Raw genomic sequence first — 15,688 nt, 5'->3', positions numbered from 1 at the left:
TTACTGGTTTCCTAGAGCGCTTCATTTATTAACCAGTGAGCCTCATGTCTTTTGTGTGTCCCAGGTGGAGAAGTCTCGTCTCCTGCATTCTTGTTTGTCTTTAGAACTCAACACACATGTTTTTGCCCGTTGGACTTTAAATTTTTAGACAAATATACGTTTTTTTCCCCTTGTTCAGCAGTTTTGCATTTTGGAATCATTAGTGGGCCTTTCTCCGCGTTTCCCCGCCTTTTTTTTTTTCTGGGGTTGTACACCACCCCCACCCCTTTTTTCAGACCCCTCCTGGGGCCCCTAGCGTGGGCTCCATTGACGTCAACCTAGGGCTCTCGCGCCAAGTGGTCTCTACAGCAACTGTGTTCTGATTGGCAGGGTTTGGGGGCACGGTTGGGGGCCACTTAGGGTGGCGCGCGGCCGCTGATTGGCCCGTGCCGGAACCCCGCCTCTGCGGAGAGCTTCACAAGGAGTCGCGGGCAGAGGTTTTCTGCACACGCCCGGGAGCCGAAGGACCAGGTTGGAGTGGAGGAGCGGAAATGTCCACCCTGGGCTGTTGGCGCCACTGGTCATTGGGGGTGGTGTGGGTGTACTAGCTAGTACGCGGGCTGTGCCTTGCCGGCCGTCGGACCCACGGCTGTGCCTACGGTGCGGTGAGGTGAGTCCGGCCGCCCGCCCGTGCCTCCGTACCAAGCGGGCACGTCGGTCACATGCTGCAGGTGTGGGACCCTTGGCGTCCAGGCGGGCCAGGGTCCTAGCGGGCGGCCGGGAGCTGCCGCGCTTGCCGCAGCAGTGCTATCTTGCGCGGCCGGCAGCCCGGTGGAGGTGGCTGCAGAGTTGGGTGGCTGCTAGTCCATCTTGCAGGAATATGGGACTGGGTAGTGATGGCCTTGGCGGCAGCGGGCTCCTGTCACCATAAGCCTACCAGGGTGGGCATTCAAGGGGTGGCCAGTCCCTAATGAGCATAGGTGGCACGGTCTCGTCTGTGTCCACCTGTTTTCCTGGGTTGGATTTGGGGGCTGCAGAGCTGGACCCCCATCCCATAGGGTCCGTGGTTGGATAGGTTTTTGGACCACTCTGCATCCTTGCTGAGTTTGGGGGCGGGGCTTGTTTTGCCGCAGTGGCGGAGGGAGGGGCCAAGGGCTCTAAGGGGAAGGGCTGAAAGCCGTCCTGCCTACGGAGCTTTTTCTGTGGGCCAGGGAGCTCCGCCCTGATCTTTGTGGGCGGCTACGGTTTGCTGTGCAGATGCTATCCTCATTGGCTAACTGAGTTGGGGTGGGGTCGAAACCTGTGGTGACCGCTTGGTGCTTTGGGCTGAGATCTCGAGGAGCCCTGCCTACCTTGGCGCCATCTTTGGTGGGGTGGATGAGGCTTGCCGCGCAGGCGCAGTCTTGGTTGGTTGACTGCAGGGGGCGGGGCCAGGGTTTGTGGTGTCTTTGGTGGCTGCAGTGGCCTGTGTTCTTTGCAGTGACCGAAGGCTGTGGGGTCCTGCCTTTCTCGTACTTTTTTCTCTGATCATGTGTCTGGCCCCACCCTAACTAGCATGGGGTATGAACTCTGAGATTGGGCTACAATTAGTGGCCTGATTGACCAGCTGGGTCCATGTGGCATCTGGTGAAGCCAGGCACTATGCCTGGTGTTGCCGTAAATGTTGCCGCTGTAGAACTGTGTGTCTGGAGGGACAGGGCTACAGGTTGTCATGGTGCCGGGGGCTGCAGAGGCTCACCCTGTCATCTTTTAAGGACTGTTTTTACGCTGGGATGTGTGTGGCTGCATCTTTTGGTTGCGGGGGTAAGGGTGCAGCCACGGTGTATTGTCCAGGAGCGCTGTCAGCCCTGTCGCCCTGTCAGATGGGTAGGGTAGTGTATGGTCTTTTGGGGCTAACTGCCCTGTCAAGCCCCTCCCACTGTGTAAGCTGTATGTAAACTGGCCGATACGGCGGTGGTGGAGGCTTACTGCGCACGCGCAATTATGAATACCGGCAGTGTTGTGGGAGTAGACCTGAGGGAGGGGCTGCTGAGCCCCGCCCACTCTGACATTAAGTTGATCAACTGATAGTAGGAGAGATTTATTGCGCTGGCGCCATCTTGAGTGACAGCATGGCTAGCTGCAGGGTCCAGGCCCAAGGGAAGGCAGCGAGTTTCGGGTAACTGACTGATGGGACCTGCAGCCCCCTACCCACTCCAGCGCTATGGTGGCTGACAGGCAGCCACCGAAGCTTACTATGCAGGCATCATTTTCAATGACTGTGGAGCTTCAGGAGGTGGGCCTGAGGCAGGGAATGATATATTTTGACTGACTGATGGTGGGGGAGGGTGCAGACCCCAACCCATCTTGCGGTGTTTCTTGGCCGATAGGTGGCATCAGAGGCTTACTGCGCCAGCGCCATCTTACATCATGGTGGACCTGCAAGGGGTGGACTCAAGGGTGGATCTGTCCTGTTCTGAGTAACTGACAGGGAGCTACACACACTCCTGCACACTCTACCACTGTATTGGCCAACAGGTGGCATCTGAAGCTTACTGCAAAGGTACTACGGTAAATGACCATGGAGCTGCTGGGGCGGACCCAATGGAGGGCCTATGAAGCCCCGCCCACTCCAGTACTACATTGGCCAACAGATGGCAGCCAAGGCTTACTGCGCAGGCGCCATCTTGAGTGACAGCAGGGTTGACTGCAGGGGGCAGGCCTAAGGGGAGGGCCTGCCTTGTCCAGAGTGATGGATGGAGCTTAAGCTCTCTTAGTGCCAAGTTTATTGGAGGCCAAAGAGGCTTACAGAACATGCGCCATTTTGAATGATGGCAGGGCTACAGGGGCATCCTGGACGTTGCAGCCAAGGCTTACTACACAGGCACTTTCTGGAGTGACAGCAGGGCTGTGGGGACAGGCTGAGGGACTGCAGGCACAGAGCTTGCTCCCAGCCCCTAATGTTTCTGCTGGCTACTGCGCAGGCACTGATCTGGCGGCCCAATGCAAGCAGCGCCATCTTGGAAAGCCGTACGATGTGGTGATGGACGTCCTTCTTTTAAGGGGTGCCAAAGCCATGTCAGGAAATGGGACCAGATTCAGTTGCATAGTTAGTGGGGGTCATTAGAAGAGGACTTGGGCTCCGAATTTAAGAATTATAATAGAATCAGGGAAAAGCAGGATCTTAAGTTGAGCAAATGGAGGAGGCGGGCTGTGGGTGTAATATTGAGAATTAGTAGGGGGTATGTGAGGGAAAGATTCTGTGGGACAGACTTTGGAGCTGAAGATGGCCACCTGGGCCGTGATGTGGGAAAGTGAGGAGTGGAGGTGGCTGGGGGTGGGCCTGCGACCTAGGGCAGGCCCTCTGGCTCTGAGGCGGAGTTTCCTGCGGGGTGGGGGGGCGGGGGGCTGGGAGTGGAGGAGAAGAAGGCAGGGGCCACGCTTGCACAGAGCTGCTTGTATCGCTGTCCCTGGGTCTTTCAGGACTGCAGTTTCCAGTGTTGGAATTTTTTTTTTTCTGGGTCCTTCAGGAATGCAGTTTCCAACGCTGAATTTTAATTTTTTTATTTTTGAAGCATACATCCGCCAGTGACTGATACCATTGACATAAACCAAATCTATAGCACGAGGGTAGTTCCCCCTGGGCCCCTGATAGAATGCATGCCCTGAGGCTCAAAGGGACTTGAAACTGGCAGTGTTAGTCTCCTGGGAGAATGTCCAGAACCTATAAAACGTCACCAAAGATTAACTAATCATACCATTACCTAATACTGATAGTCCTTTAGTGTAATATTGATAGTGTAAACTAGTCCTTTCATATTGCTTAAATTTGCAGCAGAGTTAAATTTCTGGCCCAGTCTCACTGGCTATTAAGGGGCAGAACTGGAGTGTCACCTCATGTACCTATGTCATTATTCCCTGTGTCCATTTCCTTGGTGTCCATGGAAAGTATCAGTAGGCATACTGTTTTTCCAAAATAACATGAGATTGATCTGTAGTAGTTTTCCATGGGCATTCTGATAGAGTTTTCAGAGCTTCTGCTTCTTTTCTGTGAAATGAGAGCTAGAAAATGAATAGCACTGTGATGAGAATCAACAGTTAATAAAAGTAAGGGGCTAAGCACTGTACCTGGCCTGTAATTGGCAGTAAATAATAGTATCTTCTTAGCCATTCCCCCCCCCCCCCCAGTTTTTAACCCTCAACATGTGTCATTTGCTTTAGAGGGTGGCCAGTGCCACATACCTAATAAGTGAGAAATGGGGTTCTTAAATATATACAATCCAAAGTCCCCTGTCTTTACTGTTTTGTTTTGCTTGTTAGAGAAGGTTCTAAGACACCCGGAAGTTCACTTGCACACCCATGACATAACGTCATTGACCTCTTGTCAGTGTGGGAGAGAAGATATAGCTGTGTTGTGGGGTCATTTCCAGCCTGAGGAGTCCAGTAATTACAAAGTGAATTTGGTGTTTCATGTTTTCTCTTTTTTTCCCCTCAGCTTGCCTTCTTGAATCTCTACCCTTTTTGGAGACGACGCTAGGTGGCCGAGTCCAGGTGAGCCGAATTCCCTTCTCATAGCGCTGCCCCATCCTTGGAGTGGGCACATTCTTCCTCATCCTGGCACATGTGTCCCACCCACATGGCCACGGCACCATTTGTGCTCACTGAGAATGACTCTTCTGGTGGACTGTGTTTGCCAGAAATTCTCCTTGGCCTCATGCCTTGCTTTTTGGTGTCCTCTCTTCCCCCACTTAGCTATTCCTTCAGGCCTACTCTTTCTCTTTTATTGATTAAAGAAGCATGAGAGATTCATTATTTATTTATTAAACATGGTCCCAAGTGGGAAAGGAAGTGCTCCCTGGAGCTCAAAATGTATTAAGTAAAGAAGGACTTGAAAAAAAATAATTGTGTGACCCATGCCTTCAAAGAGAATATTCACTATAGGCAGTTACCTTAATCTGGGAGAGGCCATATAGGGCCTCCCTGAGAAAGCTAGGGGCGTTAAAGTTAAGTCTTGAAGGGTAGTGGATGGTAATGTATCATGGGAAGAGTAGTGTTCAGAAGAGGGAACATGGACATTACTAAGGGATCCAGAGAGGAGCTGAAAGTCTAGGATGCCTAAAGCAAAGGAAAGAGTGGAGTGGCATTTGATTGAGGTGGGAGAAAAGTAAACTGGGGGTGCATGGTGAAAGGCCTTAGAGCCTACAGTAAGTACTTGGGCTTGATCTGAAGCACAGTGGGAAGTCATTGAGATTTTTTTGTTTGCTTAAATCCTCACCCAAGGATGTTTATTGATTTTAGAGGGAGAAGAAGTGGGGAGAGGGAGGGAGACAGACAGGCAGACATTCATTGATGGTTGCCTCTTGTACACACCTTGACTAGGGATCAAACCCACAACCTAAGTATGTGCCCTGACTAGGGATGGAACCTGGAACCTTTTGATGTACAGGATGACACTCTAACCAAGTGAGCCACCTGGCCAGGGCCCATCAAGATATTTTAACTATGGAAATAACATGTTAATTGGATTTTTGTTTCTGAAATGGCATTTGGTTGCAGGGTTCAGAAGGGGAAGGTAGAAATAGTGGGTGCAGTGAGACTCCCCTAAGGTCTGGGTGAGAGATGGTGGCTTGGATTAGGGTCATAGCAGTAGGTAGATGAAGTGGATGGATTTGAGAGAGGTAGTGAGGAGAGAGACTCATTAGGTAGTACTCTGTTCATGACTTGCTGATAGATTCAGACCAGACTTAGTAAGTCATGTTACCTGGGGAAGTGAGTAAAGTAAGCTTGTTCATACTGCCAGCAAACATTGATACAAGACCTGATGTGGGACAGGATCATGCTAGACTTTGGATTTCGGGAAGTGAGCAACATAATCACTGGCCTTAGTGTCGCCTGAATGAGAAATTCAGTTAAATGTAGAGGAAGAAAACATGTTTGCCAAGGTAGGTAGCTACACTGATGGTTTATTACCATCAGGGGAAAGTGTAATATGCTGTTCCAAATGGGCCCCTGGGGATGGCTTGGTTTATTCCTGACCTCAGTGACTGCTCTGGGTATCTAGTGTCTGGTGCTCAAGCCAGTGGAGTCTCGGGAACCTTACTTTGCTTAAGGACTCACCTTATGTTGGTTGATCCATGTTAATGAAGCCCAGGAGCCTTACATAAGCCATACTGACATATTTATGTGGAAAAACAGTTCACTCAATTTTGGTTTATTGACTTCTTGTGGGAGATCACTGTAGCAGAGACCCAAATACTCAAAAGTGTGTATGATTAGCAGACTTTCTCCCTGTAGGCAAGACCTACAAGGGAAACAAAATCATAATGGGAAGGTTGCTTGGTGAGTATAGAATCAGAACAAGAACAGGTGGACAGACTTGAATAACACTGGCCTGCAACATAGCAGTGCTACCACCTGGGTGCAGTGAAGCTGCTGCTAGGGTTACCATGATACCAGAAGCCCTCTATCTCCAGCCCCACCTTCCCCAGTCTATTCAAGTTAGGTCGGATCAGGAAACTCCTCAACAACGGACAACAAAAGGAAATTTTGCTACAGTGTGGTAAGTGCTACAGTTAAGTGATAGAGGTAAGCCCAGGGTGACATGGAGATGCCTCACGGACCATAGGCTGGGTATGGTAGGGTCTTGGTCACTTACTATTTGCTCATATTCCCATGTAAGATCATTACCCCAACAGCCCCTCTTGTCTATATGTACTTCTGCATGGTTGATTAGACCAGACTGGATACCAAAGCCTAGGGCAGTGGTTCTTAAAGTACATACAGCTCCTGGAATGCTTGTTGGAATGCCTCTTTCCTAGAGAACCACAGTCTTCCTACACTGTCACACCTGGAAAGGCAAGTGCAGCTTTCCTCCCCAAGTGTTAGAGCCACTATCCTGGAAGGATTGGCTGTGGTTGCACTTGGAGACTTGAAGAGTGGGGGTGAACCGAGCCACAGCAGCGTTGAGTACCTAGCCTGGGGTGTGAGGTAGGATGGGCTGGGCAGCATTTCCTCCTCGTGCATGCTGAAGTAAAGAATGTCAGTCTGCAGACAGGCAGGAGGATGGCACACACTGGGAGAGAAGAAAAACCAAACACCACTCTGTCTCTGAGAAATGAAGACAGTAACTGCCTGGGTTCCTGACATTAAAGTTCTCAGGTATAACCCCTTTTAATGAGGTGGGTAGAACGAGTGAGGGGCCGATGCAGGTGCACTATGACAAGGGACCAGAGTAAGTAATACAGGCTTGCAGGAGACTCCTTGGCACTTCTGTCAGCACTGATGGAGGTGGGAGCCTGCAGTCAATTAAACAGTGGGGTCACGGGGTTGCTTCATCTCTCCTCATGTGTCCCAGCCACAGTTGTAGCCTCTGATGTGTGACATTTAATAGAGTTCTTCCCAGTTCAGTTGAAGTCTTAAGCCATTGACCACCCTACTTTGTGGCAGGGGTGCCTGATGAAGTCCATCTTTGGTCATCTCATTTACATTCATTGTGAGATGCTTTTGTTTTCTGCTCATTTTTGTGAAATAGAGGAAGCAAAGTGTTAGAAAATATTCCAGTGACATAAATACCTCAGCACACACCACAATGGTAATCTTGTCTAGTAGTCAGTGCCACTGTCCTGTGGTTTTCAGCAGTCCAGCTCATGCACAGCACTCTGCATGCAGTGCTGATACTGCACACCCCGTTTCATGCTTATATGTCTAGTGTACTTACAAACAGGTCTTGGAAATGGAAGAACAGCTAGAAACCCATAACCCCTGCCCATGTAGAGACAGAAACTTCATTGCTGAAGTTATTTTAAAAATATGTTTTTTAAATAAATTTTTAAAATATCATTTAAAAATATATGTTTATTGATTTTAGAGAGAGAGAGAAACATTGATTTGAGAGAGAAACACCGATTGGTTGCCTCCCATATGTGCCTTGACCGGGGATTGAACCCATAACCCAGGCATATGCCCTGATTGGGAATCAAACTCCTATCCTTTTGGTGGATGGGACAACACTCCAGCCAACCGAGCTACGCCAATCGAGCTACACCAACCAGGGCTGGTCTCCATCATTTGTCTCTGTTGTGTCCTTCCCCTTGGAATTGGTGGCCTCTGCTGGCCACTAGGACCAGAGTTGGACCTGGTTCCTGTGTATTCCTACCTTTGTCCCCTGAATGTGGTCAGACTTTTTAAAATCCTGCTCTTGAAAGGACATTGCACTAAAAAGTTTCATCACACAAGTTGGAATGAAAACAGAACTTTTGGTAGAATGTTATATCTCATGTTTCCAAAAAATTTTGTAGTTTTATTTTCTGATTACAAACACAAAAGGCAATGCAACATTCAAACACCAGAGAATATTTAATGTAGAAATGACAAGGCACACCCACTGATCAAATTTGTTGTTTTTCCTGAAATGAGACAACATCAGGAGTTCTGCATATGTGTATATGTATTTTTAAACCCAGTAATTTATGATGACTATCCACCATAGTACATACAGATTTACATCATTCTTTTTAAAGGCCTCTCAGTATCCTAGTCTTTGGATGTAGCAATGTACTTAAACATGGCACACAAATTAAGATAGAAGAAAACTTCCCTATGAACTTGTTATGAAGACTACTCATAAAAAGGGGGAAATCAGAAAAAATGATTAATAAAAGACACCTCCATTCCTTTTTGCATTTCAATTTAGAGTGTTCTAAGTTCACAATCAAAAAAATTTTCAGTATAGAATGTGAACTTTAGTTGCTGTTTGTCTTTTACTTTCTTGATATTCCTATACATTTATGCTTCCGGTGGAATTGGATTCTCAGTTTGTCAAAGCTCCAACCTTTTCATTGGGTTTTTATTTATGTCCAAGTAAATGAATCTGTTTTTGTAGTTTGTTTGAATGCTGTACAATTGTTGTGTCCTGTTTTGCACTTAAACTATCTTAGAGATCATCTCCTATCCATTTATTTACAATTGCCTCACTATTTAAAAAGGTTTCATAATCACTAGATGAATGGTAATATAGTTTGTCCATTATCAATTACTTCAATACATATATTCTTGCACCAGATATCATTGTCTATCTCTGGGATTAAATTCATGGAAGTAGAAATTATAGGACAGGATATATACATTTTTAATTTTGATAAGTAGCCAAATTGCCCTCCATAAAATTTACATTGCCACAAGCAGTGTGTGAGAATGCTAATTGCTTCACACATACATGATTATTCTGTTCCCAAGGCCCTTTTTTACTCTGAAATGAATTTTCTCTGACATTGCGGGAAAGAGTAGTTAAGATCTGTCTTTTCTAAGGTTTTTCTGTTTAAAATACTTCATTTTTGAAGTTCTTGTTGACCAAGGGCTGTTTTGTTGGCCTGGTCATAAAGTCTTGAGTACATTTAACAAAGATCATAATTTATTTACTCTCATCCTGAATTTTTTGAGAAAAGGAATGAGTGAATTTTTGGTATAGAAGTTGGAAATTACCTTGTGACTGGATACTTACAGGCATTCCAACAGTCATAATATTAATGAGCTAGGAAGTCCTTTGAGTCCTGTGATGTGGAAGATTTTTATAGAACATGGTGAATACTTTGCTCCTGAAAATGTTATTGCCTCCCTTGATTTTCTTCTGCTTCCTGCGTCATGTTTGCCTGTTTATATTTTCTTTAAAAACAAACAAACAAACAAACAAACTTGATTCCCCATGAAATTTTTAAGCTTTTATGTCTTATATATAGTTTCCACCTACTGGTGCTTTATGTTTTTTAAATACATACCTGTTGGGGAAAAAAGTAATGTAATAGAGAAGTCTATGTAGGAAGTCAAGGTTGTCCTTAATATCAGGTACAAGAGCCCTTTCCTGCTCTTGGATAATAAAAAGTAATCTTGACTTATTTTGATTTTAATTTTTTTAAATTTTTATTTATTTTTAGAAAAAGGGGAAGGGAAGGAGAAAGGGAGAGAAACATCAATGTGTGGTTTCCTCTGGTATACCCCCTACTGGGGACCTGCCCCACAACCTAGGCCTGTGCCCTGACTGGGAATCAAATCAATGACCTTTTGCTTTGTGGGACTATATGTCCAACCAGCTGAGCCACGCTCACTGATCTGGGCTCATTTTGATGGTAGATTTAGCATTTTTATCTAGGTTATAATCTTTTCCCCAAAGTTAATGACTGACTAGTTTTCCTATTCCTATTTATTAAAATAACCCATACATTTCCTTACTATTTTTAAATGCCATTTTCATAGACCATCACATACTCAACTATGTATAGTAAACTCATGGTTCTTAAATGAATCAGTCTTTTTGTTATAAATAGCAAGTAGGTTTGTTGTTGTTGTTGTTGTCCTTTCATTATTTTGGCTTTGATGGTATAGATAAGACCATCATTTGTTATTTTTACTTCATCTTTCTTTAGGAATCATACTGTAAAAGAACTTTCTTATACCAAGATTATAGTAATATATTTCTTAAATTTTGTGTTTGGCCTTGCTGGTCTTTTGACATGAATTTTCAGAATGTTGATACACATGGAATTCTTCCATGTTGGCTTAGAGCCATTGTCAAGTTCTCACAATTTTTTGAAATTCCAATAGCTAAGATAGTTTAATATGGGGAAGATTGAGAACTTCAGTGTACTGAATTTATATATCTTCCATAATGATCCTGTGTCTCTGGTTACTGCCTTTTATATTACAATATGATTTAATTCATGTAGGTGCTATTTAAAATTTTTTATTGATTCTAGAGAAAGTGAGAAACATTAATTTGTCATTCTTTTATATTTGTGCATTCACTGGTAGGTACTTGTATGTGCCCTGACTGGGGATTGAGCCTGCAACTCTGATCTATTGAGATGATGCTCCAACCAACTGAGCCACCCTGCCAGGGCGGTGCTATTTCCATTAAATCTTTATTTTTATAATGGAGTTCTTTCTATTTTGAAAATTTTGTTATTGGTGATACATATTTAAGGACACTTACAAATAACTCCCTTACTATATGATCTATTTCCATTAATTTATAAAGTCTTAGTGGACAGTCTTACATAAGAGAATGATAGTTTTGTAGCTTTATGCCTCATATTTGTTTTTCTTGTCTTGTAATTGGCTAGAATTCTATAGAATGATGTTCAATAATGATAGTGTTAGGGCTTTTTATGTCTGCTTTCGTTAAGTGAGTTTGCTCTGCAGTTAGTACTGATCTTTGCCTTGGGTTTTTGAGTTCTGGTTTCATAACGAAGACTTGAAAGCTTTCTATTTCTTTTGTCTGGTTGGTTTCTATGACATGGAAATTGGCCTTTTCTTGAAGATGATATGAAAGGCCTCACCCCTTATAATACCCAGGTCCACAGCCATTTGCAGAATTAATTCTGTGACACTGTTCTTACATTCTTCTGTGTTTGTCCATGTATTTCTTTCTTTAAAATATCTGCAGGTCCCTGGCATTTTGACTCTGTTCCTGTGGATAGTGGCTTGTTCTGAAGTTCCAGGAAGGATCTTGCTCCCAAACAGGTGATTTGCATATGTAGCATGTCCTGTAGCCTCTGAGAGGCTGAGCTGGTGTTCTTCAGGGGGCCTGGATTTTTTCTTGAATCTGGATGCCACAGGGTAGGTGTGGGCTCTGTGCCCTCCCGCTTTTCCATGCAGGCATGCTGGCTTTTGAGGACTCTACTCCTGTCAGGGGCAGTCCCTTTAAGCCAGGTTCTGGGTAGAATTGTGCTATTGTCCAAAATGTCACAGCAGTGCTCCAGAGCCAGGACACTTGCCCTTACCCTGGCTTTAGAATTCTTCCACTCATCAGGGTATTACCTAGTGCCCTCCTCTCTATTCTCCTCCTGAGGGAGGACAGAGCAGACAGGCAGGGAGGGGTCAAGTCACCAAGGCCAGAGGAAGATGGCAGTGGGCAGACCGTGTACATGGCAGCACAGTGCCACCAGCCACAGCAAAGAGAGCAAGGGACTGTGTCTCCTACGTTTGTTCCCAAATGATGGTCTACTTTGAGACTCAGAATAATTGAAACATCTTTTTCTCTTTAGACATTTTTTTAAAAGAACTATTCAAACTCCTAGCTTTCCTTTTAAGACAAAAGTGGGGCATTTTTTGCTGCATATGGTTTTCTTCTCTAGAAGTGAAGCCAGAGTAAGTTAATTGAGTCACCCAAACTGAGATTTTCTCCGTGTGATGCCTTCCTTAACACCAGTTGTGGCTGACCAATGATAAAAGTCTACATAATAAACCTTACATGCAGGTAAAATGATGTAAGTGAAGGGAATATATGGCCTTCATTGGTTACATGAGAGTTAAAGAAGGATTGAAAATCGGCTTTTATACTGTCTAAAAAGTTTTGGTTTTTTAAAGAGCATTTTTTAAGGGAAGCAGATAAAAATTAAGACAGCTAAGCAAATAAATGAAATAATACAGAAGATTATCAAAGTAGAAAGCTGATCATTGGGAGACAGACAGCACATCTTTGGAAGGCTGAGGCAGAGGCCTGTGCAGAGAGAGGCCTCGTGGTCACTCAGTCTCCTCCCTACTGTTTATGTGAATGCTGTAGCCTTGCCCCCTGCACAGAGTTTCTGTGGATTCACCAGTATTTCATCTTATCCCCTGCCCCCCACCAGTGTACAAGGCCCCATTGTAGGACCTACCAGTGCTTTCATCCAGGAAGGGGCAGGTAGAAAAGTTGGCAGGTTAGGGTGAGTGACCTCTAGAATGCTCTCTGGAGCAGTGGCATAGAGGGTAAACCAGGAAGTCCTCTCCCTGGACCTGCTGTGGTTCTGCAAGCCAGTGTCTAAAACCAGTTGTAAACTGGGTTGCACACGTCATCTTCAGCATGCTGTTCAGCGTGGACACCTGGCTTTGTGTCAGGCGGTCATCCCCAGTCCCTTCATGGGGGTTACAGCTCCTGTGGGAGACAGGCAAGGTAACTCTAACATTTAAATACAATCAGTGTTTGGAACACGCAGTAGATGAAGTGAAAGGAAAGATAACCCAGGAAAGATAACCAAGGGAGTGGTGTTAGCACAAGCCTGCAGCTGGGTTCAAGTACAGACACCTGCAGATTCAGACACTGGACAGCTGCTCTGGCCAACAGAATATCCCACGGTGATGGTCATGTTATATACTGTCCAGTATGGGAGCCACTGACCCTGGAAATGTGGCTCATGTGACTGAGGAGCTGAATTTTTCATTTACTCACTTGGAATTTACCAGGTTCTACAGCATCACAGGTGCAGAGAGTTTCCTACAATCACATTCCCTGGAGCTGAGCACTTCCAGCATGTCATGCGGCCTTCTGTCTATTACATGTTGTCTGCTGCCTTAACAGTGACATTACTGGGAGAAATGCTCAGAACTGAAAGGATTGGCCCTGTCCCCTAATGCCCTCTGTCCATTTTTGCTAAGAAAAAAAAATCCAGTTCTAGTAATGGCTAGCATCTTGACATGTCCACTATGTCAGGTATTGGGTGATGAGGCCTCTTAGGTGTATTAGCTTATGGAGGCTTCACAGCTCTAAAAGGCGGGTGGGTCTGTTGTTCCTTACTTGCAGATATGGGGACAGGCTCCAGGACATTAGGATGCCCAGAGTCACAAAACCAGTTAGTAGCAGAATTAACTCCTTCAGTCTGTGTGGGGCCCAGAGGTCATGCCTGCAACTCGGTGTCCCGTGTCTGAGTATTGAGGGATTTATGTACTTCTTGCCTGCCTTGGCCTATTCACAGAAGCATTGTTGATGCCCCTTTTAGGGCAGCCCTGTACCACTGCCTGCTCCTCAACTTCTGGGACATGTGTATATCTCCTTATGATCTGCAGGTCCCTGAGTACTGACTGTCACAGGCTGCTGCGTCTTTCCTGTTGACTCATGTTTGGTTGCTCCACTGAAAATTTTACTTAGAGAAATGCTGCCTCCAAAGTACTTGTCTGCCAGCAAGCCCAAGAAGTCTTGGGCCCCAGATCTGTATGAGCTAGACAGTGACTTGACTAAGGACCCGGATGCCGTCGTAGGAGAAGGTGCAACTGACTCTGAATTCTTTCATCAGAGGTTTCGGAACTTCCTCTACGTGGAATTTGTTGGGCCTCGGAAGACCCTGATCAAACTCCGAAACCTCTGCCTCGATTGGTTACAACCAGAGACTCACACCAAAGAGGAGATTGTGGAGCTCTTAGTCCTTGAGCAGTACCTGACCATCCTCCCAGAAAGGATCAAGCCTTGGGTGCGAGCAAAACGGCCCCAGAGCTGTGAAAAGCTTGTGACCCTACTGGAGAGATACAAGGAAATGTATGAGCCAGAAGGTGAGACTACGAGGATGATGGGGCCACCAGGAGGCTGCATGCCCCCAGCTTCTCAGCCTTGGCACTGCTCATGTCCTGGCACTGTGCTTTCTTCGTGGGAGGGTGTCCTGTCGTAGGCTGTGTAGTGGCACCTGGCTTCTCTACCCACAAGATGCCAGTTGTACCTCCCTCTCCAGATATGACAACCAAACATGTGGTATGGCCAGTGTCCCTGGTTAGAAACCACCCACTCACCACCCTGAGATGTAGGGAAAAGGAGATACTTCAGTGCAAGGGGTTCCGTGAGGAGCTGGCACGTGCCTTGCACTCTGACCCCAGTTTCTGTAGACCTATGAGTGTGGTGCCCCAGGAACTTATACGTGGCTGTAGTTGGAGATGAGGTAGGCGTGGTTACAGCTGTGTCCCCACCCAGGTATGGTGGGAAGTTGAAGTGTGATGGGCTCACAACACTCGAGCTTCTCGTGGAGGTGGGATTGTTTGGGGGTGGGGGGTGGGATAGTCCTCTCCACCACTTGGGGAAACTTGTGAGAGTGTGGGCAAAAGATGGTCACACACTAAGTGGGTGTCTGGTGTCCTCTCAGACAACAGCAGTGACATCCACAGTGAAGACAGCATGGGCCGGAAGGGAGCGGAATCCCCCCCGCCACGCTCCGCCTATTTCTACAGTGAGTAACCAGTCAGGTTATGCCAACCCTGGGGCCATTTCCAAACTTCAGCCCAGTCTGCCCAATGTTTGCAGGTGCACGGTGGGCATCTAGACCCCAGTGAAGGCAGCCCCGCCTTCCCCAGGGCAGTTGCTTCTGCTCAGAGATCTGAGGGGAATGTCGATTAATTGATGACAAAATGAGGCATTTTTATATCAAGTAGACACCAATTTATGGAGTGAAATGCAATGTGTGTGTATACACACACACACACACACACACATTCTTTTAGGAGAGAAGAAGGGAGGGAGAAAGAAAGGGAGAGAAACATCAATGTGTGTTTGCCTCTCATGCGCCCCCTACTGGGGACCTGGCCCACACCCCAGGAATGTGCCCTGACTGGGAATCGAACCAGTGACCCCCCCTTTGGTTCACAGGCCAGCTCTCAGTCCACTGAGCCACACCAGCCAAGGTACAATGTATATTTTTTTAATGATGGAAGTATTTCAAGCTGGAAATTTGCAGTAGGCTATTTCAAGCTGAGCCCATAGCCTTCCCAGGAAGGACAAAGTTCACCCCTTTGCTTCTAAAGCTGTTTCATTTTTAAAACTTCTTAAAAGGAGCATTGGTTTTGGGCAGGGCATGTGTTTTGTACTGTACACATTAAGAGTTGCTGGGGTAAGCCAGACAGCAGAGGGGCCGATGTCCATTCTCCTGGATGTGGGCTTGGTCGTGTAGGAACTGGGGAACCGGCAAAAGTGTCTGAAGCTTTAAGATTTGCTTTAAAGGAA

General features: G+C 46.3%; 1 protein-coding gene across 4 annotated transcripts in view; it reads left to right on the top strand.

The window, feature by feature from the left end:
• The first annotated feature begins 470 nt into the window (after positions 1 to 470).
• The window catches only part of PEG3 (paternally expressed 3), a 28,247-nt gene continuing 13,029 nt past the window's right edge, over positions 471 to 15,688 (top strand). For 2 of the 4 annotated variants that reach the window (XM_045850339.1, XM_045850322.1), the window contains exons 1-5: positions 471 to 649; positions 4,454 to 4,509; positions 11,396 to 11,472; positions 13,774 to 14,253; positions 14,835 to 14,918. In XM_045850339.1, coding sequence (XP_045706295.1) covers positions 13,860 to 14,253; positions 14,835 to 14,918 — 478 coding nt within the window. In that variant the 5' untranslated portion in view covers positions 471 to 649; positions 4,454 to 4,509; positions 11,396 to 11,472; positions 13,774 to 13,859. The remainder of the gene's footprint in view (positions 650 to 4,453; positions 4,510 to 11,395; positions 11,473 to 13,773; positions 14,254 to 14,834; positions 14,919 to 15,688) is intronic. The other 2 variants (XM_045850345.1, XM_045850331.1) reach the window with 2 other exon arrangements.

This window comes from Phyllostomus hastatus, unplaced genomic scaffold (assembly GCF_019186645.2).
Source record: "Phyllostomus hastatus isolate PE091 unplaced genomic scaffold, TTU_PhHast_1.1 phas_contig_133, whole genome shotgun sequence".
In the NCBI taxonomy this organism is placed as follows: Eukaryota; Metazoa; Chordata; class Mammalia; order Chiroptera; family Phyllostomidae; genus Phyllostomus; species Phyllostomus hastatus.
Note: the sequence above shows the minus strand (reverse complement) of the source record. Positions and strands in the feature narration are given on the sequence as shown.